The 25887-nt window shown below is 43.8% G+C and overlaps 1 protein-coding gene across 2 annotated transcripts; it reads left to right on the top strand.

The window, feature by feature from the left end:
• Nucleotides 1-25376, top strand: smurf1 (SMAD specific E3 ubiquitin protein ligase 1). 2 transcript variants are annotated; one of them, XM_069675895.1, is made up of 18 exons: nucleotides 1-246; nucleotides 10708-10746; nucleotides 11081-11189; nucleotides 13328-13461; nucleotides 13547-13612; nucleotides 13738-13813; nucleotides 15819-16030; nucleotides 16120-16204; nucleotides 18159-18305; nucleotides 18636-18879; nucleotides 19259-19362; nucleotides 20400-20514; nucleotides 20633-20811; nucleotides 20918-21055; nucleotides 21149-21269; nucleotides 21358-21559; nucleotides 23583-23667; nucleotides 23756-25376. In XM_069675895.1, exons 1-18 carry the CDS (start codon nucleotides 192-194, stop codon nucleotides 23853-23855), a joined length of 2211 nt encoding a protein of 736 aa, XP_069531996.1. In that variant the 5' UTR covers nucleotides 1-191; the 3' UTR covers nucleotides 23856-25376. The 2 variants fall into 2 exon arrangements, with proteins under 2 accessions (XP_069531996.1, XP_069531997.1); XM_069675896.1 differs by having other exon boundaries at nucleotides 23592-23667.
• Nucleotides 25377-25887: the final 511 nt, after the last annotated feature.

Raw genomic sequence — 25887 nt, forward strand, 5'->3', positions numbered from 1 at the left:
TGTTCTCTCGTGTTGTTGGATTTCGAAGGAGCGCAGGACTTTGCGATGAAATAATACATTTTTACCCGTGAGGAAAACAAAAACAAACCGCATGTTTTTAAACTGAAGTTATTCGCGTTCCCATTCGGTGGTGAAACTGTGTTTTTGGGAGACTCCAACGGGAAGTTTGTGTGATCGTTTTTCCCGGAGTGATGTCGAATCCTGGGACTCGGAGGAACGGGTCCAGCATCAAAATCCGACTGACAGGTAAAAAAACGAGACCGAAAGAAAGCGCTTACGGTGCATGTTGTAACTGGAGCTCGAATGTGTTACCTACAAACCACTGTCTTAAAGTGCTGATGTTAACAAACCTAAAAAGACAGAGCGGAGTGTCTTTGAGGCTCTCGGCTCTGCTGTTTGCCCAAACATCCGGTTTTTGTGTGGCAAACACAGCAGCACAAGTGCTAGCTTGTTAGCTGAGATGCTAACCAAATTACCGAGAGGACAGTCAAGAAGCTTTCCACTATCCTGTGTCTTTTACTGATGAGACACTCAACTTGTCAGCGGTTGTAGGGTCATTTGAAACGCCGACTGTTGAAAGTCAGAAACTTTATCAATTGCTAACTCTGAGCTAACGTTGGCTAACAGTAACACTGTTGCCAATGTTGACCGCTAACGCTTGCTAGCTACACCCATTTTTTGGGCTGACCACCAGCCAAACTCATCGCTTGACCTGAATGCGACGAGCCCTACCAGGGAAGAAAGGAATTGTCGAACTACAGCCTCTCTGAAAATCAATCTGTCGGTAGATTTGACATGCTAGCCTAGATTAGCCACGAGTATTGACTGGTGTTTCGCTGCTGTACCAGCTACAGCAGGATAAACGTCTGACCCGTCCAACTTATCCGGAAAAGCTTGACACGTTTGCTCTTTTTTGGGCTCCCCTGAACTCAACTCAGATATTTTGTTCGTTTATGGGTCAGATTCTGCTCTGTAGGACACATAGGAGCCTCTTTCTTCTCACACACAGGGACACAGCTGGAACAATGGTTCTTACTGTAGCTAATGTTACCCCACTGGGCATCCAGGGGCGTCTATTCAGATGGAAATGACCTCTCTGAGCCGCTGGGCAGACGCCTCGTCCTCCCTCTGATTCAAAATTAAGCAAACACACAGAAAAATGTTCTCCCTGGAGGACTTAATACTTCTTAAAGAGGCGTTTGTGTACTGGTGCAGGAAGGCACATTCAGTGTATGAATATAATGGATGTTTTTAAAGTTAAGGTGCTTTTCGAAATGCTGATGTAATGCTGTTTACAGATGTCTGCCACATGCTGTTTGTGTATTTTTCTACTCTATCCTTCTTTGTCTTAAACGTGGTTCCAAGAGAGTAGAGCAGGTATACAAAACATGAAATTATTAAATGCAGTAAGTGACTTAATTATGTGTAAATTATTTTTAAAAGGGCCAGGAGACAAATGTATAAAGAAACAGTAGAGATTAGAAGTTGTTGTGATTGTGAAACGGCTGCAACTATGGCAGACTAATCTTAGTTATTTTTTCAATTAATCGATGTTGTTTGGTCGATAAAATGTCAGAAAACTATGATCAGAAATTTCCAAAAGCTCAAGACGACGTCCCGAATGTCTTGTTTTGTCGTCAACCCAAAGACTTGAAGTTTGGTGACAAAGAGGAAAAAGATATGTTCATAATTATGAAGCTGGAATCAGAGAATGTCAGAGAAAATTACTCACTCCATCAAGTGAATTTCACAATAGTTGGCATTTCGTTATAATAATTGGCAAATAATAGAATAATCCTCAAAGATAAAGGACTTTGAGAAATTATAAATGAGTGGTGATAGGCCATTAAGCAGTCTTGTTATGGGATCGTGATAAAATTCATGTCGATAACGATGCCAAACGTTTTTTTAATGGATATAGATAGCTCTAACAGTTTTCCATAGCCGTATAGCTTTCTTAGTGTTACAAGTTGAATGAATAAAGTATACCTCCTTCTTCTTCTTTAATTATTTCTACTTAAAAAAAACAATGCGTGAGACAACTTTCAATCATTAAAATAAACTTTAAAGTATAATTTGAAGTGTAACATTAAACCCTCTGGTTTCTTCAGGCTTCTGTTGTATCAGCAGAAAGGAGAAAGCACTGTAATAGTTTCAGTCCTGACAAAGTGAATCTGAAATGTTATCAGACAGTTACGTTTCAGACGAGTGAAGATGAAAGGAAGCAGAGAAAGTGTGTGGACGTTTCACTTGGGCAGCTGTGTGTGTGTGTTTATGTCTTTGTGTGTGAACCAGTCACTGATTATTTCAGCTTGGATGCAAACAAAGGTTATTGCCCCTGACTGTGCCCCGCCCCCTCAGGTATGAGTGGAATTCTAATTGGGTGAGGAATGCGCGATGAGCCAATGGGAGAGCAATGCTGCCCGGCTGGCGAGTGCTGTGTTTAGTCTGACAGAGCGAGGGCTTGTTTGGCCTACATCAGACAGGACGCAGGCACAGACCAGGTTCAGATTATAAAGGCCGCAGTGGAGTTTATGTGTGACACAGAGGTGATTGTTGTGTCTCTCTGGCTCTGTCAACAGTTCTGTTTTTGGAGGAGCGTGAGTTAGCTGACGTACAAGTGCTCTGGGTCAGTGTCAGGGCTGCTTTGGAGAACAACAGGCGGTATTTGATTTAAAAATATGTTAATGAGAACAAAAGCAGTCGTGCAGGATTCCTAAAGTGATTGTACTTTAATAACTTTAATAACAATGTAAACATACTTTTGATAAACAACTGTTTTTATTGAATAATCCCGTTTTTAATGCAGATGAAAATGCTGAAAACTGTCGAAACAAACGCAGCCAAGTTCAAGTGTATGTTAATGTTGTGAAACTTCGCATAGAGCACATTTAGATTCTGAATGATCAAAATAAAGAAAATGAATTTGTGTTTGAAATGTAGGAATAAGGGCCTGTGTCCACTAACGGCGCTTTCAAACGAAACCGATGCAGGTCAGCGTCCTCGGCTGTTTTTTGTCGCTGCACTCTCAGTTGAAAAAAGTTCAACTTTTGGAACATCGCCGTGCTCGTCAATGTCACTTCTTCCTCACCGACCAATCAAAATCAAGAAGGCCTTCAGCTCTCAACTTTGTCAACAACAATGGCGGAGGAGAAACTAATCTATTTGTTTTTTCGAGGGTACAGCTTCCAGGTGTAGAGCTGCTGCTAACGCAGGACACGATTCCTTTTCATCGTTTTTATGTTTTCTTTGTCAAATTTCCTTTAATAAAAGCAAATAGCAAAACCAGAGCCTTCAAGATACAATCTGTATCAGGGAAAATACTCGCATTCATTTAAGCAGTCCTCAGGCTTTGGCGACCTTCAGTTGCTGGCTAATTTCTCCCCGCAAAAAGCAGAGTGTGCGTCATGAAGGGTTTTGAAACTGAAACTATCTTTCAGGACATTGTGCTTAGTAGAATGATCAAATGTGAGAAGGCTTGATCAGAATAGCAGTTTGTATTTCTTACACGGTGTGGCTTCAGTCATAGTTTTGTTTGTTATATGTTTTTATTTAAGATGTACTGAGCAAGTGTGTTTTGTAAAGAACAGAACTTGGTGCTTTCCCATCATATAAATAACACCCGGACCGATTCTGGCTGTGCTTTTTCAAGAAGCTCCGTTCCCCCGCTGCTGGCAAGGCTTGAATGTCAGACTTGGTCAGAATGATAGATAAGCATTAGAACTCTGGGAAAATAGAAAAATGGCTGTTTTTGTTTGGAAATGAAAGAGCCGTATTGTGAAAAAAAATCCTGTCTAATGAATGAAAGACTCTGATTCAGAAGGATAATGTTGATTTGCTCGTGAAGCAACACGTGCCGAGCGGGTTGTGGTGCCAGGTTAGTCGGATTGAACGGCGACAAACAGGGCAGGGTCAGGTGCAGCAGGTGACTTTGGATACTCGCAAGAGAGGGACAGAGAGAGCCGGAAACAGACGAATAATAAGTAAACAAAAAAGAGCAACAGAAAGCAGCGTCGGTGCAAGAGAGAAAAGAAGGATCTCGCTCACTAAGAAAGCAGCATAAGCACTTCTAATCCTCTCCTCACTGATCCGGCAGCACGTCAGGTAACAAACTCACAAAGGCTCAGGAGATGAATGTAGAAACTGTGACGCTCAGACAAACACATGAATGAGGACAGATACAGTGAGAACTGTTTTTGCTCTGTGAGTGTCTTGCGACTACTAGACCTACTACTTGTATTTGTTTGGCAGTGAGCACACAGGCCCATTCGTCATCCCGGGTGTGTGTGTGTTTGGATGCTGGTGCAGCTTGTTATTAAGTAGGTGAGATATTTGCTCACGTGCCCGCTGGCTTGCTTTGTTTTCGGAGCTGAGAGGAGAAGTTACATTGTTTTAACCTCACATTAGACTCTCTCCTGGCGCACCAAAACACACATCTTTTTACTGAACGCAGCTGCCCTCACTAAGTCTGGACTTTTCATGCTTAATGCGTACAATTGATCAGTCTAAAGTTCTGCCCCCCTAATCGGACTGACAAAAGAAAGATGGCGACTTGAGGTCCACAGCATTGATTCAAATCAAACTTTATTTATATGTCAAAGTCCTAGCTGACGTAGAGGGCGACGTCAGGTGCTCAGTGTAAAAGTAGTTTTAAAGAACATGAGTTTAAACTCTAGAAAAACAGGATAAATAAAAAATGTTAGCTTATATCAACAAGCCAAAAAGATGCAAATTGAGCCTTAAGGTGCTTTTCGGCAGCATGAACTTTCCCCAGGAACTAGGAACCATTTGTGCGTTTCAACAGCAGGAACTGGGGTTAGTCCCAGGGTAGTTGACTTACCCCCTGAAAAGTCCCTGCTCAGGGGAAAGTACTTTCCAAAGGTCCAGGAACTTTCAGGGCGGGGCCTGCAGTGCTGATTGTTTCTGATTGGTCGAGTACTCGCAGCGTTTTATTTCACACACTAAGGCTGCACAATAATGAAAACATACGTAGTCTTTCTGACCCAACAGAAAAACTAAAGTTGCACAAATTAGATTCATTAATAAAGACAATCAGCCATTTATGTTTTAATATAATAACCACAAGTCGTCAAGGACAATCTTTAGTTAGCGCCTCTCTCTCACCTGTGTCTGCTTAAGAGTGTTTCAGAGAAACAGAATATTAACATGAAGCTGCTTTTATTCAGTGTTCTGATTCGGGGAGGATAAAACCTCTACGCACAACTCGCCTCCCGTTTAAAACCTCAACAACGACGAACAGTAAAGGAATCATATCCTTAAAACAGGCTGAGCTAACGTTAGCAGCATCTCCTTGATGTGCTGTGTAAAAGCATCGAAGAAACATTGTTTTATCATGTGAAACTCCAACTGTTTACAGTTACAGGTGGCAGCGAAAATACCAGGACAGGGCAGCTTGACATGTAGGCTACTGTTTTAGAGCAGAGAAGAAGAAAGTTTTGTATGGACTGCCGTGTGCACGCATAATTCCATATCTTAGGTGGTGTAGAGGCGATTTGTCCTAAAATAAACAAACTACAATCAAAACTCTCACGCTCAAAACACCACTGATGCAAACAGGAAGTGGATCTAAAATCTAAGAACAGGATAAAATATGTCACAGTCCAAGCTAGAATTAAATTCTTGGGCATTTATTGGACAATTGCAACAAACAAGCAAAAGATGGTGGCGTCTTCCTCGTTCCGCATCCTGATAAAAGAAAAACAGTCGCCCCCTCCCAGCTTATCTTACCGACCCATATTTAAACGCCACTCGTTGCCCGAACTGCCCGGTACTTTCAAAGCAAAAGCATACATAAAGAATCAAATATTCTACATAATAATTCATACAAATTTTTGGAAACTTAATCACATATCTTCCTGAACAAAAAGACAACAAATATGTGACTAAATGTTAAATAAACAAATACATGAATCGCTCCAACAGGTGGTATAGGAGGCATTGCTGATACTGGTACTGCTATAAAAGCAGGATGTAGCAGAACTGTTTTTTGGCGCACTGCATTTGAAATGCATTTGATTGGGACATGAAGGAAGGATCTTAGTATTCATTTGTTTTCGGCTCCTTCTGTGATGCCACTGAGCAGATAGTTTGCTGAACCGTGGCTTCTCTCCCAAAGAACTTGACCGTTATCTGCGATCGAAGCAGTTTTAATGTGCCTCTAATCTTCTACCGCGCCCGTCGTTACCTGAGGAACATCAAGTGTTCTCTGTGGTCACGGTTCAGCGGTTGGGAGAAACTGCAAACCCTCAAAGTGTTGGAGGGAGCTGCTTGATTGTGCGAGAAACATGATGTGACTTTAAATTCCTGGAGGAGCTGCTAGCGTGGCACAGAAGCAGCTCAGTTTGTCGTCGCCTCCCCCTGAACTGTTTCTGCTTGTTCCCTCGAGTTGGGATGAATGGGATCCTTCCCCCCGCTGGCTCTCCGCAGCTCTCAGGTTTTTGAAAAAGAAGGAAGGGACAGAAAATGACAAAAAGGAACGCAGCAGTGCGGAAATTGAGAACCAGCTGAGCTGTAACCGTGTGTGTCTTCACCAGCCGCGACCTTGGCAGGATGAGGTATTTCCTGAGACGCTGAGAAAGGCTCTGTCACACATTCAGGGCCACAGAGGAAGCTGGTCAGGAGGCAGCAAAAGGAGAGATGGGGGGGAAATTAGGGGGGGTCCCTCGTTTTTGGCACAGAGCTCAGACGCTGAGAGAGGAGGATAGCAGTGACAGCGACAGAGGAAGAAGACACGGGTGCATGAGAAACTGGACTCCCCCCTCTCCCTCTCGGTTTCTCTCATTGTGTCTGTGCAGAGACGATGAGGTCTCAGAGAGGAATGTGTGAGTCAGGAGGAGGAGGAACGACCGGCTTTGATGAGGAAGAGGAACGGATATCCTACAGCCAGTTTCAATGGGTTAATCACACATATGATGAAGCGGGCCAGGCCAGACAGATCCACACCACCACACTGTTGCCACATCCTGAAGCACCACCTCACTGACTAACTTCCTCGACTACCGGCGTCCGAAAAGATCCTGATTTGAGCCAACACAAGACCACCGATCTGATCTTTATCCCTGATATAAATCAAATGGAACACATCGTTGTGTCACAGTTTTTTATCGATTAAACTGCAGATTATTTGTCATGATTAATCATTTGCTCAGAGGTGGAGGTGACAGCACTATTACGCCGTTGTGAGTTCAAGGCGGGACTGTTGCGCCATCTGTGTAAAGCCCTTTTCACACATACATGACGATTTCCAGAAAATTTCAAGACGGTCTCTCCCTGAAAATGTCCTTTCACACACGTCCCTCACATGACGTAAAAAGTACGCTTTGCTCCCTGCTACTGTTGAACAATTTCAGCACCGGCCGTCACAGCCAGAAGCTTACGAATCTCGTTATCTCTCCAGTTTTGCCGACATCTTTGCCTTTGTCGTCTTGTAAATGATCCTTCTTCTTCAACCTCAGATGTTTATAATCGTCCTGTTATGTATCGCTCTTCTGGTCAGAGGTAAAACAGAGGCGAAACAGAGGCGTAACAGAGGCAAAACAGAGGTAAAACAGAGGCGCAACAGAGGCGAAACAGAGGTAAAACAGAGGCGCAACAGAGGCGTAACAGAGGCGAAACAGAGGTAAAACAGAGGCGCAACAGAGGCGTAACAGAGGCGAAACAGTGGTAAAACAGAGGCGAAACAGAGGTAAAACAGAGGTAAAACAGAGGTAAAACAGAGGCGCAACAGAGGCGCAACAGAGGCGTAACAGAGGCGAAACAGAGGTAAAACAGAGGCACAACAGTGGTAAAACAGAGGCGCAACAGAGGCGCAACAGAGGCGTAACAGAGGTAAAACAGGCACAACAGTGGTAAAACAGAGGCGCAACAGAGGCGCAACAGAGGCGTAACAGAGGCGCATCATCGCCGTCCAATAATAGATGGGTTCTGAGAGTTTCTGATGAACAATCTAAAGCTAAAGATATTTAATAAAGATTTAAAACGGTTGGTAAACCGCTTGTGAGAGAAGGTGGAACCAGCACATGTTGCATTTTGAATTAAAAAAATGCCCAAATAATGAATAAAATATTAAAATAGACTTAACTAATGAGTCAGCACGGTGTTTAAGCTCTCATTCTAACGCATGACGCTCCATTTAAAGCCCTGGTAGATTTTGCACAGGAGGAAACAGAGCCTTCAATAATTCAAACCAACGTGGGGGGCGACGCTGCTCTCCCTCCCAGCTCGCCTCTCCTACATCTCACTGGATAAAGGTGATTGATGTGATGCTGCACCTTCCACCTCATTGGTCGGCCTTGTCTTGAAAGAGAACAGCAGAGAAATGGAGCCAGAGAGATTTTGTTCTGGTCACGTCCTCCCACTGGTTTCATACCAGCTTACATGTAGATGTTGGGGAAATGAAAGTGCTCCATAGAAAAAATAAATCGTCACACTGACGCGGACATCACAGTCTTACAGCTTCTAGCACTGCTATTGCTCTGCTGACCACACACACACACACACAGAACTACCGGGTTATAAATGTTTGTTTCTTTAGTGTTTCAAATCTCTCTTTGTCAGTGTGAATACCTGAGATACCTGAATAAAATAAATGGGCTCGTGTTAAACACTATCTAATTTAACAGTAAGTCGTAACATCAAAAGAACAGCAGTAAATCAACTGAGGAATAAATAATATATTGATATAGAGGGGGTTATTTTATATACCTTTCACCACAGAAGAGCGAATGAGAGGGGCAGATTTTTACCCCCAAACTGCTGTTATTCAGGGTTTTTACCACTTTTATTCTCCGAATCCTTATTTTGGAAACAGAGGAGACGTCTGCAGAAAATTTGGCTCCGTTCAAAACTCTGGTACAAAATGAGCTGAAGGAAATCTTACATAACAAGCTGACCGCACCAGGTCAATGTGCGCTTTTGTGGGCAACACTGGAAGCGCGGCGTGTGCGTGACGGCTGCGGGACGTGTGAAAAAAGACGAGTGTTCACAATGCTGGCGTGACACATGTGTGTCTCGCGCGACTCGCATGCTGAAAATGTAGAGAATAGGAGGCTTGCATATTTTTACCGCGAGCGAGTCTCGGTCAAAATACACGGTGAAAATAATTTGTGATGAGTCCTATTGATCTCTGACAACAATGTTAACATCTCTTCCTGTAGTAAAGGTCACAGGCATGGAGAGTAAAACAGGCCAACACTTCCGGTATGCCTTTTCAAAGTAAAAGCCCGATCTGGAATTCTGACTCCCCTCATTTGTACACAATGCTTTTATTTAGAAGTGTTTCCCACACCGTTGTTTTTTTTAAACTTTATTTGTACTTTTTCCAGGAAGTTATTTGATCGATAAAGTCACTCACAGGCTCCTTATTGCGGTTACTTCTTAAATTTCTTTGAAATAAAAACGTAGTCATAAGACGAGGAGCGGCCCCGCCTACTCCCCCATCAAAGCACCCAGAGCCATGTAGATAGAGAGTCGCGTCAGTGGAGCTGCAATATGCTCCATGAGCCGCCATTGTGATGTCGCAACTCTGTCTCTCTAGGGCTCTGAAAGTACCGTCAGTCAGTCAGTCACATACAGACCCGTGTGTAGGGCTGACCCCACCAAAAAAAAGCAGACCACCTGAAGAAAGCAGAGCCATGCGTTTGCAGCAGTGCTGCTGGGTCCACCAAAGCTTCTTAGAAACGCTTACTTTTAACACGAAAGTGTTTTAGTCAATGTGACATAAAATCCTCTGCTAGCGCCACAATGCTGTCTGCTCTCATGATGTAGTTAATGATCAGAAATCATTTGTTTCCCGCTGCTCTGGTTCAGTAGATGATAGTGGCAGCACATTGCAGCGCGCTGTGTAGGCTGCTGTTTAAAAACAGAGGAAAAAATGTACAATATTATTATCAGGTGAAAAAAGGTTATGTTTTCAGGGCTGATAAATCAGACTGGATCACATATTTTAGGCTGCATCACAGGAATTTAAGTTACTGTAAGTCCAGGCAGGGTTGTAAGATGCTGCTGACCGTCTGTTTGTGTCTTACATGTCGAGCTAATTCCCGGAGATGTGTTCACTCTCTGACCACACGCTGCTTCAATCAGAGGCTTCACAGGCCGACATCATGAGCTGAGGTGTAAATATTATGCTGGCTTTGTAGTCGTTAACACCTCACTGTCTGAGCGGTCACCTCAGCCTCCAACACAAACACGCAGGTTGTTTTTTGCTCAGCGCTCACACCGCTCTGTAATCAAGGCTGGACATGGTCATCGCAGCTGCTATAAATGTGTGGTTCTGTTGTGTTGGCTGAGCTGACCTGGAGGCGCACGGGCCAGCTCTGTCACACCAAACAAGCTGCACACACACACACAATGGACTCGATACTTAGCGCACACTTACAACTTCTCAGAGTGTCGTCAGTCCGGCTTTTCTCTCTCTGAATGCACATGGGTGATGTGGCAGCGGAGGCATCCTGGCACTCTTACTGTGGGCGTGTGTGTGCGTGTAAGGATCCTGACAGCAGCCTATACTTTCCTGCTGACTCCTGTCTGCATGTCACATAAGTTTTCCTGCTCATTCCCCTCCTCTGGCATTCATACATTATCCTCCTCACACAGCCCCGTGCAGTCAGAAGCGGCCTACACTCTGTTGGATCATTTACATGTTTCTGTGTGACATTTTGTTCATCATGATTTTATCTTTTACAGTATTATGTGCCAAGAACCTCGCAAAGAAAGACTTCTTTCGTGAGTACCGTTTTTTATTATGTGCATGAATGTTGAATGAAACATGATGAGATGACGTGTGTGTGGATGAACCCACAGCAGGGATAAAACCCCTCAAACTGCTTTTATCTCCTGCTGTGATCGAATGATGCTCTCCAGACAGCGTTCAATAAAGACGCAACAAATAGAAAATGTTATTGGGTTACACGTTTTCAGATTGCAGCACCGCCTCAGTATTAAAAGAACCTCTGTGCCGTATTAAAGACAATGTAATCACGTCTGATACTCGACTATTATCTTCTGTGTGATTCATTTTAATGGATGCAGACTATTAATTTGAGCTGTGTGCCTGCAGGCCTGCCGGATCCATTTGCCAAGGTTGTGGTGGACGGATCAGGTCAATGCCACTCTACAGACACAGTCAAGAGCACACTGGACCCCAAATGGAATCAGCACTACGACCTGTGAGTCTCCTGCAGCGCTGAGTACACTGTTAAACATGTGATTGTTTAAGAAATGTTTATTGTTTTGCTTTTGTGAAATTGTAACAGGCTGACAAATTTTACATGTATGTTGGCTGCTTAGGCCACACAGTTTATCCTCATCCTGCGAGCCTTCTCTAACGCACAGGGGTGTTAAAGATCTCTGTTTCGTTCTCTTTGGCGGCTCCTATGCTTGAGCTCACTTCCCAGATATCCGGACAGTGCTGCATGTGTGACGTCCACGGTTGGCTCCGGTTGTAACTCTTGATTTTCCTGGCTGACGGTCGCTTTCCTTTTCAGACTGTTTGCTTCATCTGAGCGTCGAGTTTGTTTCTTCTTCTTTGGATTTTCACTTATTTTTGAAGTTGTATCTGTAGTCATCCATCTTTTCTTTGTTTGTTCAGCCATAGTAGATTACTGTTTACTCGCAACACAAGAAAAGCAGCCGCTTAGCTCCGCCTACCCTCTCTGGCAGACCAACCACTGCTGGCTGATGGTAAACATGTCACTAACTGGGCGCCGCTTGTGATTTTTTTTCACCCAGTCCGTAATAGTTCTATATACTGCAAATGCAAAGGCTTTCATCAGTGGGCCATAGGCTCAATCAGCATTGTGTTACCTCATTCGGTGATAGATAGAGATTTAACAGACATTTATTTACATGAAAATCTTTGAGATTATCACTTTAAATTGGGAGGAAAATTTGAGGTCATTTTATTCATATTGAAAACGCTGCCGAAAGGTCTTTAAAATGTCGATACAGGACCAAGAAAAAGCAGCCGATGATTATTTTTCTTTCTGTGACTAACTTGTGAAACGTCTTGTTTTTATCTGTTTACACAGAAAATCATCCAAAAATAGTTTCAGAGAGAGTTGCTGTAGGCTCATTCTTTGACCTGTTAAAAATGTGTTCTTATCTCAGCTAGTAATTAAAGTAAAGACACTTATAAAATTACACTTTGGGCATTAATTCGTTAAAGAAGCTTTTGTGAAGGTGCATTTAGTATATAAAAGTTTGTAACATTGTAACAACAAAAATATTTTAAGTTTAACTTTATTTCTTTATTTTATGCTTTTTCTTCCAGCTGTCTAAAATCAGGTGTTGCAAAAACCACAGCTGTTATATTTAGCCAACTGTTATATGACACAAGTTTTCATTTTTATTCCTAAAACATTCAGATGTGTAGCAGACAGGTTGAGCCTGGTCCACACTAAAAGAGTTTTAAAATCTTAACAGATGCTGAAAGCGTGAGAGAGCCCACACATGACGACAGATTGAACAGTTTTGCTCCCGTAGTGTGGGAGAGCAACGATATGAAGCAAGCAGCACACTAACTGATTAATTCACCAACGACCAGAGTCAGACTTAAAACACTGGGAATCTTGCTAAATCTCTCACAGTCGAGCACGACTTGAGAGTAAACAACGGACGACGGGCAGGAAGAATAAGCGATGATAGTTTTTGGACATTTTACTGAAAATTCATTAAGAACAAAAGAACAAATTGTGGATGACGGCGTGAACATGGGCTGTACATGTTACCGCGCAAGTTGTGCTTCCTCCTTCAGTCAGCTTGCTTCCCCATTGGCTGTTGTTTCGTTCCACCTGACAATCCACAGGCTGCGTGCTCGGCTGTCCTCGGGGTTCCCCCCACACAACAGGTTTTCGGATCGTAAATACTCAACATGTTTAATATTTCAAAATTAAAATCGGTGCGGCCACGACTACTTCCGAACCGATCGGGGGAAGTAAAATCACTCTTAACATCCCTCACACGCGAGCCACTGGTTTAGCTCGGTTGTAGCAGGCGCCCCGTGTACAGAGGCGTCAGTCGACTCAATGATTGCTCGACTCCCGGTCTGCCGATCATTTGGTGTGTATCATCCCCGACTCTCTCCTCCCAACATTTCCTGACTCTCTTCGGTTGTCTTATACATGTAAATAACGGCAAAAGTAATCTTTAAAAAAGATATATATTTACCTCACACCACCGGAAAAATCTGGCAAGATAATCTTTAGAACCATCAAAAGATCAGGATCACTTCGGGGGTATTGGGCCCAATAACCGCCTGATTATCTTGTAGTATTCCCTGCTTAAGAATCTTCCTTTTGTTCTGCAGTTACATTGGAAAGACAGACTCCATCACCATCAGTATATGGAACCACAAGAAGATCCATAAACGACAGGGGGCGGGCTTCCTGGGCTGCATACGACTTCTATCTAACGCCATCAGCAGGCTAAAAGACACAGGATGTGAGTGTGTCTTATTTACCCTCCGACTTTACACACACACAATCGCTCACACGCTCACTGTTTTGATTAAATGTCTTCCCTCCAGACCAGCGGCTCGATCTATGTAAACTGAACCCCTCAGACAGTGATGCAGTGCGGGGGCAGATTGTAGGTAAGGCTGGACACACAGATACGCTGTCGGTATAAAGTTTCATCGTCCCTCTGTTTTGCTTTTCTGTCACTTTGACCTCTCTCTGACCTCTCTCTCTCTGACCTCTACCTCCTGCGTGTTTTCAGTGAGCTTACAGACGCGAGATCGCATCGGTAGCGGAGGCCCCGTGGTGGACTGCAGAGGACTGTTGGAAAACGATGGGTGAGTGACTTGAACACTGCTGACATCATACAGAAACATTTAGGAAGAACAGGTCTGACATTTATTTCTGTTGTTCTGCTAAAAACATTCAGTTACCTCTCTGCACTCATTGTGCCAGCGTCTGGGCTATTCTCTGTTGGGTTACAATCCTGTCTCCTTCCTCTTCTTCTTCTTCATCTTTTCCCCTCTTTCTTCTTCTTCTCCTCCTCCTTCCTTTTTTCCCCTCTTTTTTCGTCTCCTCCTCCTCCTTTTCCTCTTTCTTCTTCTTCTCCTTCTTCTCCTCCTCCTTCCTCTTTTCCCCTCTTTGTTCTTCTCCCCCCCCTTTTTTCATCTTCGCCTTCTTCTTCTCCTTCCTCTTTTCTCCTCTTTCTTCTTCTTCTTCTCCTCCTCCCCCTCTTTTTTCATCTTCTCCTTCTACTCCTCCTCCTTTTTCTTCTCCTCCTTCTCCTCCTCCTCCTCCTCCTTATCTTTCTTCTTCTTCTCCTTCTCCTTTTCCTTCTTCTTCTTCTTCTCCTCCTCCTTCTTCTTCTCCTCCTTCTTTTTCTTTTTCTTCTCCTTCTCCTTTTCCTTCTCCTCCTTCTTCTTCTTCTCCTCCTTCTCCTCCTCCTCCTCCTCCTTATCTTTCTTCTTCTTCTCCTTCTTCTCCTCCTCCTTCCTCTTTTCCCCTCTTTGTTCTTCTCCCCCCCCTTTTTTTCATCTTCGCCTTCTTCTTCTCCTTCCTCTTTTCTCCTCTTTCTTCTTCTTCTTCTCCTCCTCCCCCTCTTTTTTCATCTTCTCCTTCTACTCCTCCTCCTTTTTCTTCTCCTCCTCCTCCTCCTCCTCCTCCTCCTCCTCCTCCTCCTCCTCCTTATCTTTCTTCTTCTTCTCCTTCTTCTCCTCCTCCTTCCTCTTTTCCCCTCTTTGTTCTTCTCCCCCCCCCTTTTTTCATCTTCGCCTTCTTCTTCTCCTTCCTCTTTTCTCCTTTTCCTTCTTCTTCTTCTTCTCCTCCTCCTTCTTCTTCTCCTCCTTCTTTTTCTTTTTCTTCTCCTTCTCCTTTTCCTTCTCCTCCTTCTTCTCCTCCTTCTTCTTCTTCTTCTCCTCCTTCTTTTTCTTCTTCTTCTCCTTCTCCTTCTCCTCTTTCTTCTTCTCCTCCTTCTCCTCCTTCTTCTCCTTCTTCTTCTTCTCCTCCTCCTCCTCCTCCTTCTTTTTCTTCTTCTTTTTCTTTTCATCTCCTTTTCCGTTTCCTTCTCCTCCTTCTTCTCCTCCTCCCCCTTCTTCTCCTGCTCCTCCTCCTTCTTCTCCTTCTCCTCCTTCTTGTCCTACTTCTACGTCTTTTTCTTCTTCTTCTTCTTCTCCTCCTAAACTGCCTCTGTGGGCTCCTAGTCCTGATGTTGTTGCTACAGCAACAGACTGAAGATTAAAATCAGTCCGGCTACAACTTTGCAACAAATACCAAAATGTGGGCTTTAGTGAGCCGAGTTATTTCCATGCTTGAGTTGACAGGAATTATGGGAAGTCCAATAACTGTGAAACAAACCAAAGCCATCTCTCTGACACCAAACATGCTGCATGCCAAGGAGCATCACTTTGTCACGCATGGAGCTATAAATCATCGTAAAATAAAACACAGACGTCTCTGTTTTGTCTAGATGAAGAATTCAAGTCGGTCTTGATAAGTGAATATTTCCCACTGGTTTGAAATCAGTCTTCACATTCACGGACAGCTGTTCTCACAGCCCTGGTGTCAGCTGAGTCTGTTTTAAACCACCTCTGTTCTTACGTGTGGCTCAGCAGATGACTCGTCTTCTTCTCACTGTGTCGCTGTGCTGCTTAAATAAGAGTCATGTGACTTTAAGGTTAAATGATAAATTTGGTCTGGTCTGCTCAGCAGCTATAATTATCACTGGTTTGATCCTTTTGCAATCTGTGAGTTAAAAATAGAGAGCAGTTGACTTATCATTTGATTCCAGTAAACAGAGAAAAACAGGCCTTCAGTGTTTGTGTGTGTGTGTGTGTGTGTGTGTAGGCCTGTGTTCGAGGGATGCTTCAGTGAAGAACCGCTGCCCTACTCAGACCCCACTGGAGCGGCGGGAGGCGGGAACTGTCGGCTGGACTCGCCCAGTCAGGAGAGCCGTCTTCAGACACAGCGAATCAGAGGGCAGGACTCGCGGGGCCACGGCCACACCCCTCAGAACAGACCTCACGGGCACCAACCGCCTGACCTGCCGGAGGGATACGGTCAGTCAAACCGTTCAGGGCGCATTTGTTCTTGATGTCTCGTGTTTAATTCCTGAAGACGTGTAACATCTGTTCTTTTTAAAAAACAGAGCAGCGAACGACGGTGCAGGGCCAGGTGTACTTCCTTCACACACAGACGGGCGTCAGCACCTGGCACGACCCTCGGATACCCCGGTACGATTGCACCCCCACTTCACTTCTGTCTAACCTCACCGTAACATGAAAGGAGACGGAGCTCGAGTAAACTCTGCTGACAAACTGGGTCATTGCATCAGCTGAGGAGGGAGGACGCAGAGGAGAGTTTAAAAAGAGAGCAGTACACAGAAACCTTTTAGTGTCAAGAATCCTGCTGTAGTTAAAAGCGATGAGTGTTGACGTTTACACACAATGAGGGTGAAGAACTGATACTGTACCCACTGTAACTGTAATCAATAAAACATCTTAGATTAATGAGGCTCAGACTGAGGCCGAGAGCGACACCAGGCCTGCATCACACCGCCGAGAGCCCTGGGACAAATACACACACATGGGTTACATTGAGTGGATTTTACAGTGGATGGACATGTTTTTAATGAAACGTGATTGAAAGATTATTTAATTTTTATGGCTGAAAAAGTTGAATTCAGGGCTGCTGGTTAAGCTCAGTTGGTAGAGTGGGCGCCCCATGTGCGGAGGCTACAGTCCTCCGTGCACTGATCGCAGGCTCGACTCCCGGTCTGCCGATCACTTGGTGCATGTCTTCCCCCTCTCTCTACACATGTCCTGTCTCTCTTCAGCTGTCCTATCCAATAGAGTTAAAAGCAAAAAAATTTTTCCCACTTTCCTGTTACACTGCACGCAAACCTTTGCAGCCCTTTTATCTTTGCGGTTCCACCGTAACTCAGCTGTGCTCAACGTGACCTTTGTCATTTTACACTGAACCACATAACGCTGGCGTAAAGCCGCCCTAGTGTGTGTTTTTACATAATGTTCAGGCACTGCAGAAGCAGTTGTAACACACACACACACACATACACACACACACACACACACACACACACACACACACACACACACACACACACACACACACACACACACAGAGCGCAGTTCCGCCAATTAAACCTCAACGCTGTTTCGCCTCTGTTATTATCTCCGATCCTGGCTCAGAGGTGGAACAACTTCGCCACACCATCCTGCCTCTGTGTGTTTTACATTGAAGACGAGACACGGGGCGCCGGTTTAGTTCAGTGGTTAAGGCGTGCACCCCATCTTCCCCTCCTGCTCCGCCCCACGTTTACTGTCTCTCTTCAGATGTCTCAAAAAACCAAACAAAGATGAGACGTGCACGTAAGGCATGCTTCTCATGTACAGAGGCTCACTCCTCGATACAGCGACCCTCGGCCTCTCGCTGCATGTCATCCCCACTCTCTCTTCCCATGTTTCCGACTCAATCCGCTGTCCTGTGGAATAGAGGTGTAACAGTCCCGGCTTTAACTGGCAGTGTGAAAGGGACTTTTGCTAATAGACCTGAGACCTGAGCGCGTTCCAACTGGAGGTTTCATAGTTAAGCCTAAAAGTATGACGTTATTTAGTGCAGTCTCAAGCAGAGATTAAAAGTCAGTTATTTGTTGTTTGTGTTGATTCCTTCAGGAGGCAGAGAGAGAGAGCAGATAAAGCAAGGTTAGTGCAGAGGTTACATTAAACTCTCAGTGACGATAATGGCAGTTTAAATTTGGCTATGCTCGAAGTATTAGTCGTGTGTTATGTTAATTAATCATTAATTCGTTTGTGTTTTCCTTCACACACACATATAAAGACATTTCTAACATAACTGGTCAGAAAAGAAACCTTGCGCTTACTACGCGTCCCCAGCCCCCCTGTAAACAGGAGACATAAACATAAACACTTAATGCTTGCAACACCCACATTCTGTCCTGTATTAGATATTAAAGTGCATGTTTTCCTTGTTTTGTTTTTGCAATAATTTCACCAAAACATCAGAGTAACTCTGCGGGTAATTGTTGTGCCCCAGAGGTCAGGGTCTGGGTCAGTCTGAGGGTAAGAAAGTGGAGCATGCAGGTCAGAACTGTTGGATTTGCTTCAGTCTGGCTTGAAGTCTCACTCTGCTTGCGTGTTACCCGTGCAGGGATCTGGCCAGCGTGAGCTGCGAGGAGCTTGGGCCGCTGCCAGTGGGCTGGGAGGTCCGAAGCACCGTGTCGGGCCGGATCTACTTTGTGGACCACAACAACCGGACCACACAGTTCACAGACCCGCGCTTGCACACCATCATCAGGTACAGACTCCCACGCTCCCACTCTGTAAACCCCCCGAATATAACCCAAAAATCTATCCACACCTGGGTGGCAGACATCGCTGTTACATGCAAAATAAATGGTTTCAAGACTAATCTGTTTTAATCTAATCTCCACGGCCGTAATGCTGGACTCAGTCTGGTTCTGAACATGACCTACTAACAGTCATCAGCGCCGTTAATGACCCTGAATCGTGTGATTTACAGAAACGTGGCTTTAAAGTAGATTTAGCAGAGTGTGTAATCCAGTCTGCTCTTTCCCTCTTTTAACCCTCTCCTTCCTTCTCCCCTCTCCTCTCATCATGTCTACAGCCAGCAATCCCAAGCGAAGGAGTCCTCCCAAGCCCCCCAGATGGACGTGGGGGGCGAGGAGGTGGGAGGCGGAGGAGTGGGCGGAGGAGGAGGCGTAGGAGGGGGAGGAGGAGAAGGAGACGTGGCGGCGCGATACGAGAGAGACCTGGTCCATAAGCTGAAGCTGCTCCGACACGAGCTGTCGCTGCAGCAGCCTCAGGCGGGTCACTGTCGCATCGAGGTGTCCCGAGAGGAGATCTTTGAGGTGGGTGCAGAGGTCGAACCAGGAAGTAAAGACAGGAAGCACAACAGATAGGTCAGCGTTCGCTCAGTGTTCACCTGATTTGGTCAAAGCCTCAAGAATGAGTCAGATATTTATCGATGCTAATAAATCAAAGAACACTAAAGGCATCATTAGCAAACTCTACATGGGACTCATTTGTTCTGTTCGTATAAAACAAAATCCACACTCGCACAGCAGCCACAACAACCTTTGCTTTCTGCACCTGTCTCTGGAAAACAAAGCTCTACTAATAATCAGTCTAACAGAACATCACAGATCTACAGGACGTGTTGTGGCTCACTGATTCTTTCCTTTATCTCTGCTAATATGTGTCTTTTGTTTCAATGTTGTGTTGCTGTAGGAGTCGTATCGGCAGATAATGAAGATGAGGCCCAAAGACCTGAAGAAGCGTCTGATGGTGAAGTTCAGAGGGGAGGAGGGTCTGGACTACGGTGGGGTGGCCAGGTAAAGCGCTTTGAATAGCTCCTGCATGCTGCCGTTGTTGTCATCTCGATTTGTGATCTTTATTTTTATTACATCTTCTTTAAAACACACGTTGTCTCTGGTATTAGTTAAACGAGACTTGTGGTCACACATTATTATTGTGTTTGGCTCAGTTTGAACATGTCTCTCGTTAAAGCTCCTGTGAGGAACTTTCAGTTTGTGTTGATTTTCGCGCCCCCTGTGGACGAAGCCATACCTCTTATCTCTTTGCTGATTTTTTTTTTTTAAGATTTTTTTTTGGGCCTTTTATTTTGGAGGGAGGACAGAGGATAGTGGTGAAAACGGGGGAAGAAAGAGTGGGCATGACACACGGCAAAGGGCTGAGGGGCCACCGCATCGAGGACTAAAGACTCCTGTACATGCTTAAGTTAAATCTCATCCTGCTTTTTTAAAGTCACATGCATCACTCACTCTACATTTTTGCTCTGGAAAATGTAAACAAAGGCAGCGTGCAGTTAATCGCTTCATCTGACAACTACCCCCCCACCAGCAGCTTCTGGCATTAAAAATAACTTTAAGTAAAAATCAATCTTGTCGCTGATGGTCCAGTGAAAAACTCCTCACAGGAGCTTTAACATCCAGTTGGTGAACGTTACCTCGTGCAGGCCGTGGTTAGTGAACTGCTGTTAATTTATAAGATAGGAAAACTACTTTGCTAGCACTGGCAGTATTTATCTTCCTACTTTAAAGGGCACAATGAATTTTCTTTAAAATATGGCGTAGACACACAGGTGTGTGTATCTGGAGAGACCCTGCTGCCCCTCTCGGGCCTTTGCAACAGCTGAGGCTGGAGGCTTTATGGTTTTGGGTTTGTCCCGCCAATACTTGCAAAATTTTACCCGCAAGTCTTCTTGAACTTTGAATGACCTGATTTTTGGTGGTCAAAGGTCACTGTGACCTCAAGTGAAATGAAATAACAGAGAAGAGCCGTGACATATCAAATGATTTGTGTGTGTGTGTGTTGAACGTGTGTTAACACTGTGGTTGTGTGTCTGCAGGGAGTGGCTGTACCTGCTGTGTCATGAGATGTTGAACCCCTATTACGGCCTGTTCCAGTACTCAACAGACAATATCTACACACTACAGATCAACCCCGACTCCTCCATTAACCCTGTGAGTACACGCACACACGCACACACGCACACACACACACACACACACACACACACACACATGATGGTGCACTTCAGGGGAAACTCTCTGACCCTCCGTCTGCGTTTCCCTCTTTCAGGACCACCTGTCATATTTCCACTTTGTGGGTCGGGTGATGGGCCTGGCAGTTTTTCATGGTCACTACATCAACGGGAGCTTCACGCTGCCCTTCTACAAACAGCTGCTAGGCAAACCCATCCAGCTCAACGACCTCGAGACCACCGACCCCGAATTGCACAAGAGCCTCGTCTGGATACTGTGAGCAAACTTACACAATCTGACAGCTGTTAAACTCTTTCTTATTCCCTGCCTGCGCTGTTCCTTTTGGAAACAGTCTAAGAGTTATTTTTTTCTGCTTGTGCAGAGAGAACGACATCACTTCAGTCCTCGACCACACGTTCTGTGTGGAGCACAACGCCTTTGGGAAGTTTTTACAGCATGAGCTCAAACCTAACGGCCGCAATATCCCCGTCACCGAGGACAACAAAAAGGAATATGTCAGGTAAGAACGGTTACTCATCTTTTTAATACCCCTGATATAGTTTGTAAACCATGATCTGTCTTACAGAAGAATATCTGACGTTTGTATTTTCAGACTTTATGTGAACTGGAGGTTCATGCGAGGAATTGAAGCCCAGTTTCTGGCGCTACAGAAGGGATTCAGCGAGCTCATCCCCCAGCACCTCCTCAAACCTTTCGACCATAAAGAACTTGAGGTACATGTGCCGTTTGTGGACCACAAACCAGTTGTGGAAGTCTTCGTTCATTATATAACTGCTTCCCTTCTTCCTCTCTCTCCTCCAGCTCATCATCGGCGGTCTGGGGAAGATCGATCTGGCGGACTGGAAGACGAACACCCGCCTGAAGCACTGCACGAGTGAAAGCAACGTGGTGCGGTGGTTCTGGCAGGCGGTGGAGGCCTTCAGCGAGGAGAGGAGAGGACGCCTCCTGCAGTTCGTCACAGGCTCAACACGGGTCCCTCTACAGGGGTTCAAAGCGCTGCAGGGTGGGTCATGGACTGTCTCAGAGACAGCACGCACTTTCTGCACACTCATTAGTTGTATGTTTATTCATGAGGAGGGTTTACAAGAACTCTCATTCATACAAGCAGCATATAAACAGGCGGTCCCTGTTTGCTCTTTATGAAGCTAATTATTGGACACTTTTGAGGATATTTTACTCGTGTTTACACGTCTTAACTGAACATATAGGGCATGGAGTTAATGCAGACTACATTGGTCTTCAACCATACAAAGATTGAATCAGAGCTGAAACTAACAGTCATGTTAAATTATGCAGTTTTTTTACGCAATCAATTCCCTGTTTTGTCTCAAATGTTTAAAGGGTGAAAAAGTCCAGGGGGACCTCTTCAGGTGTCATGTTTTGTACAACAACAGTACAAAAACAAACATTTTCAGTTCAATATTAAGTGTAAAAAACAACATGGCCTTTCTTCTTTAAAACATTTGACCAATATCAAAATAATGGTTCCTTTTTTGATAAGCAGCATTAATAATATAGCATAGTTGTAGGTGACACAGGCTCTGTTTACACCTGGTATTAACATGCGTCCTAAAGGATCCGATCACAGGTCGACAACATTAAGTAAACGCACCAAGGACACATTTATGTACTCTGACTGAATGTGGACAAATGCACCTGAAATCGCCTCTGAATGTGGCCTGATTGATCAGATCTCAGTGCCTCTAAGGTGTGTTTACACCTGCACTTAAGAATGTCCACTTGTTAGGGATGCACCAATACCACTTTTTTTCAGACTAAGTACAAGTACTTACATTTGGGTACTTGCCGATACCGAGTACTGATGAGTACTTAATAGTATCATTACATTTCTCATAATAATTAAAAACATGTTTAATTTTCATTAGATGTTCCTCACTTTCTGACTGTTACAAGGTAAATACACATAATGGTGCAATTTTGCTTCTCTGCCTACCTGCTTAACTAACGGGAGGCTAATGTCAAGCCGTAAAGTTGTATTCAGGTGCAGTACGAGTACTTAAGCTCCGATACCGCCCAATACTTGATACTGGTATCGGTATCGGTACATTCCTACCACTTGTGATTGGCAGCAGTTTTAGATTTAGTCTTGAAATGCTTATTAGTTTTAGTCACATTTTAGTCTTTTTTTTTGTGTCTAGTAGTACATTTTAGTTATTACTTTTAGCCCCCAGTCTCCCTCTTCTCTTTTTACCTGTTTGCTTCAGGTAAAATTAAGACTTCAAATTTCAGCAGATCTTCCATACAGTAAATGAACGACTACAGGACAGCATCTAAAGGCACTGGATAACGTTTTTACGTTTTTATGCTTGGTCCTAACTTCATTCTCGCTTCTCATTTAAACAGTCTGACTGAAGCAGGCGGTCGGTAATCGCTCCTTTTTGAAGAAGCGCCAAATGAGGCGTAAAACACGCCTTTTTTTCTGAGCACGTGCTCAGACCCTGCAGAAGCAGAAAACCTGGGTTAATAGAAAGTTCATAACCACCTTCATGACACCTGTTATCTTAAACTGGTGCTTGAGGCTTTAAAATATCGAGGAACTTGAACGTCCGACAGCCACCACTAACATCTTAGCCTCGTCTCATAAACGAAAACAAAACAAACGTCTCGTCAGAGTTTTTATATCAAAGATTTATTTTCAGCTCGTCATCGTCTCGTCTTCGTCGTGGAACACCTTTGCTAAGGAGGCATTTTAATACCAGGTGTAAACACGGCTTTTCTCTCTGTCACTGCTGCAAGTCTGCATCAGTTTTTTTAAATTATCTATCTTTTGTAAAGTCAAAGATCACAGGATCCGATCACACGTTGTCACTGGAGACTCATTCTGATGCCAGGTGTGAACAGCCGTTACGCAGAGCTGTCCACTCTGGATCGGATCACCCGAGCTACATGATAACACATAATAAGAAAACATTTGCATTAGGTGACCTTTGAGACGTGATGAGAGCTTTTACTGTATAAAGACTGATGTGAGTAGAGCAGTGATAACTAGAATGTATGTGTGTAAGGTTCTACAGGTTCTGCAGGACCAAGACTCTTCACCATCCATTTGATAGACGCCAACACAGACAACCTGCCCAAGGCGCACACGTGGTAAGGACACACTAAAGGCAGGACAATTCATATCTCTCATTTTTCTGTGTGTAAAAAAGTGTCACTAATTCTTCTTCTCTGTGTCCAGTTTTAACCGGATAGACATCCCTCCCTACGAGTCTTACGAGAAACTTTACGAGAAACTGCTGACGGCTGTGGAGGAGACCTGCGGCTTCGCTGTGGAGTGATGAATCCAACAACCGAACCAACATACACACATTCACACTCACGCTTGCACTTGCACACAACTATTTGACATTTTACATACAGCACACACACGCACACACATCAACAGAATATCAAGTATACGCAAAGTATACGGAGCAGCCAAGCATCACAAGGACAAACAATAAAGCCCCTCGCCACCTCTTCACCACCGAACTGTGGGGGGTTAAAGGAGGAAGCACAGCAGGAGGGCGAAAACAAAAAAAAAACACACAAAAAATAAAGTATTTTAAACTGTTTTCAGATGTTTTGAAGAAGCATTTTTATCCTTCAGTTTTAACAAGCTATGATGTCATTCTTCAGAATGTCTCCCTGGACAGAATCAGCCAATCACACGCGAGCCTGCGAACTTTGACAAAGGGGACGCGTGAGGAACGAGGCGGAGACTGATCGTCTGTCTGTCTGACACGCTGATTGATTGACGAGTATTCATGCTTCATGTTTAACCACTGTCGTGTATCAGAGAGTGTGCGTGTGTGTTGGGTTCGTGTGAGAGAGTGAGACTGTTTGTGTGTGTGAGAGAGAGTGTGTGCGTCTGCGCGTGTGTGTGTGTATGCGAGCACCCGGTTACGCTGTAAAAATGATCAAATGAGCCTGCTCCTCTGTTTGGTAACTTTTTGTCTCTTCCGTTTGTATCTGCGACCACTCTGATCCACTCTGATATTTTATTATTTATTACTAAGTGATTACTGACCAAGCTGCTATATGCTCGACAGAGAGCCCACACTAATCTCTTCATCCCTCCCAAACATGAATTTAAGGGGTCAAATTCACTCAAAATTCAAGTAATCCACAAAGTGAGTGTTAATGAATTTTGTTACATTTTTTTAACATTCAGATTATTTCAGAGAAATACTCTTGTAAGTGTATGAAACTGTTCGTGTTTTGGTGTTTTAAATGCCATGTTTCATTTATTTGATGTGAAAGGGATTGATCTCCCCGGCCCGCATTTTAAAATCTAACTTTTCTGACGTTATGGAGATGGAGAGGTCAAAGGGCATGACCTGGATATTTAACAAAATGAGCCATGAGGAAGTAAAGAAGGTGTCAGCTTCAGGAATTTTTCGGTTGTATGTGACATGTATAATAAAATCTCACAAGCCTTTCGTACATGTTTCATCATCCATTTCACCATCTTTGTATTTTTTTGGCCCTGATGTCTCTCTGCCTCTGTCTCCTTTTCTCCATAGCCTGATTGTTAGAGGAAGTAGTCTTTGTTTGAGACCACCATGAATGAACAAAATTCTCTTTGCAGTCATTAAATCCTCCATAGAAGTGAATGAAATCAAAAAAACCTAAATGTTGCGCGAATAATGTGGAAAAACGTTGGGATCTGTTTTAGATTGAGTATTGAAGACTGTTACGCAGTATCATTTCAATCTGCATTTTCTAGGTTCTGAGTTCACTGTGTAATGGATGCAAGAGTATTGTAACTTACTATGTACTAAACATTTATGAAAAAATACAATGTAAATAAGATTATATTAAAAGAAATTAAATTGAAAATACATAACTTGTTTTGTGTGCATTATTTTCTCTGCTGATACATTGTTCAAATGAGTCAGCATTCACTGTATATATAAATACATGTTATGAATGTTAATGTTATACGAGGAATTTGTTTTGATGCAGAACAATAAACACAGAGCAGAATATTTGTGAGTGAAAAAAGCTTACAGTTTAAAATTAAAAGTTGTGCAGTGTAAACAGACATGTATTATTTACATGAACCAAAATCTCCACCAAAGTGTAGTTATTGTTGATATATGATTTTTTGTTTTTGTATTGTTGCCGGTCATATTTTCTGCCTTTATGATATTTACTTTTGAAATTCGGGATAAACTTTTATTTTTAAATTATTAGCTTTAGTTTAAAAAAATACTACTACTATAATTATTTTACCGTAGCAACCCATCGTAATGCTATTGGCTTATGAATAGAACTACATGTAAATAGAACAGCTCCTCCATTCAGCTCTTGGGAGTAGTCGTGCTC

This window comes from Semicossyphus pulcher, unplaced genomic scaffold (genome assembly GCF_022749685.1).
Source record: "Semicossyphus pulcher isolate SPU_LCO1_2020_fin unplaced genomic scaffold, fSemPul1.0.p SCAF_25, whole genome shotgun sequence".
Taxonomy (NCBI): Eukaryota; Metazoa; Chordata; class Actinopteri; order Labriformes; family Labridae; genus Semicossyphus; species Semicossyphus pulcher.

Bases quoted from the DNA above. Each gene is read 5' to 3' on its own strand.
- smurf1 (XM_069675895.1), top strand. From the start codon at position 192: ATGTCGAATCCTGGGACTCGGAGGAACGGGTCCAGCATCAAAATCCGA. The intron at 16,205-18,158 runs GTACGATTGCAC...TTACCCGTGCAG, and splicing joins CACGACCCTCGGATACCCCG to GGATCTGGCCAGCGTGAGCT. The intron at 21,056-21,148 runs GTAAGAACGGTT...TTGTATTTTCAG, and splicing joins AACAAAAAGGAATATGTCAG to ACTTTATGTGAACTGGAGGT.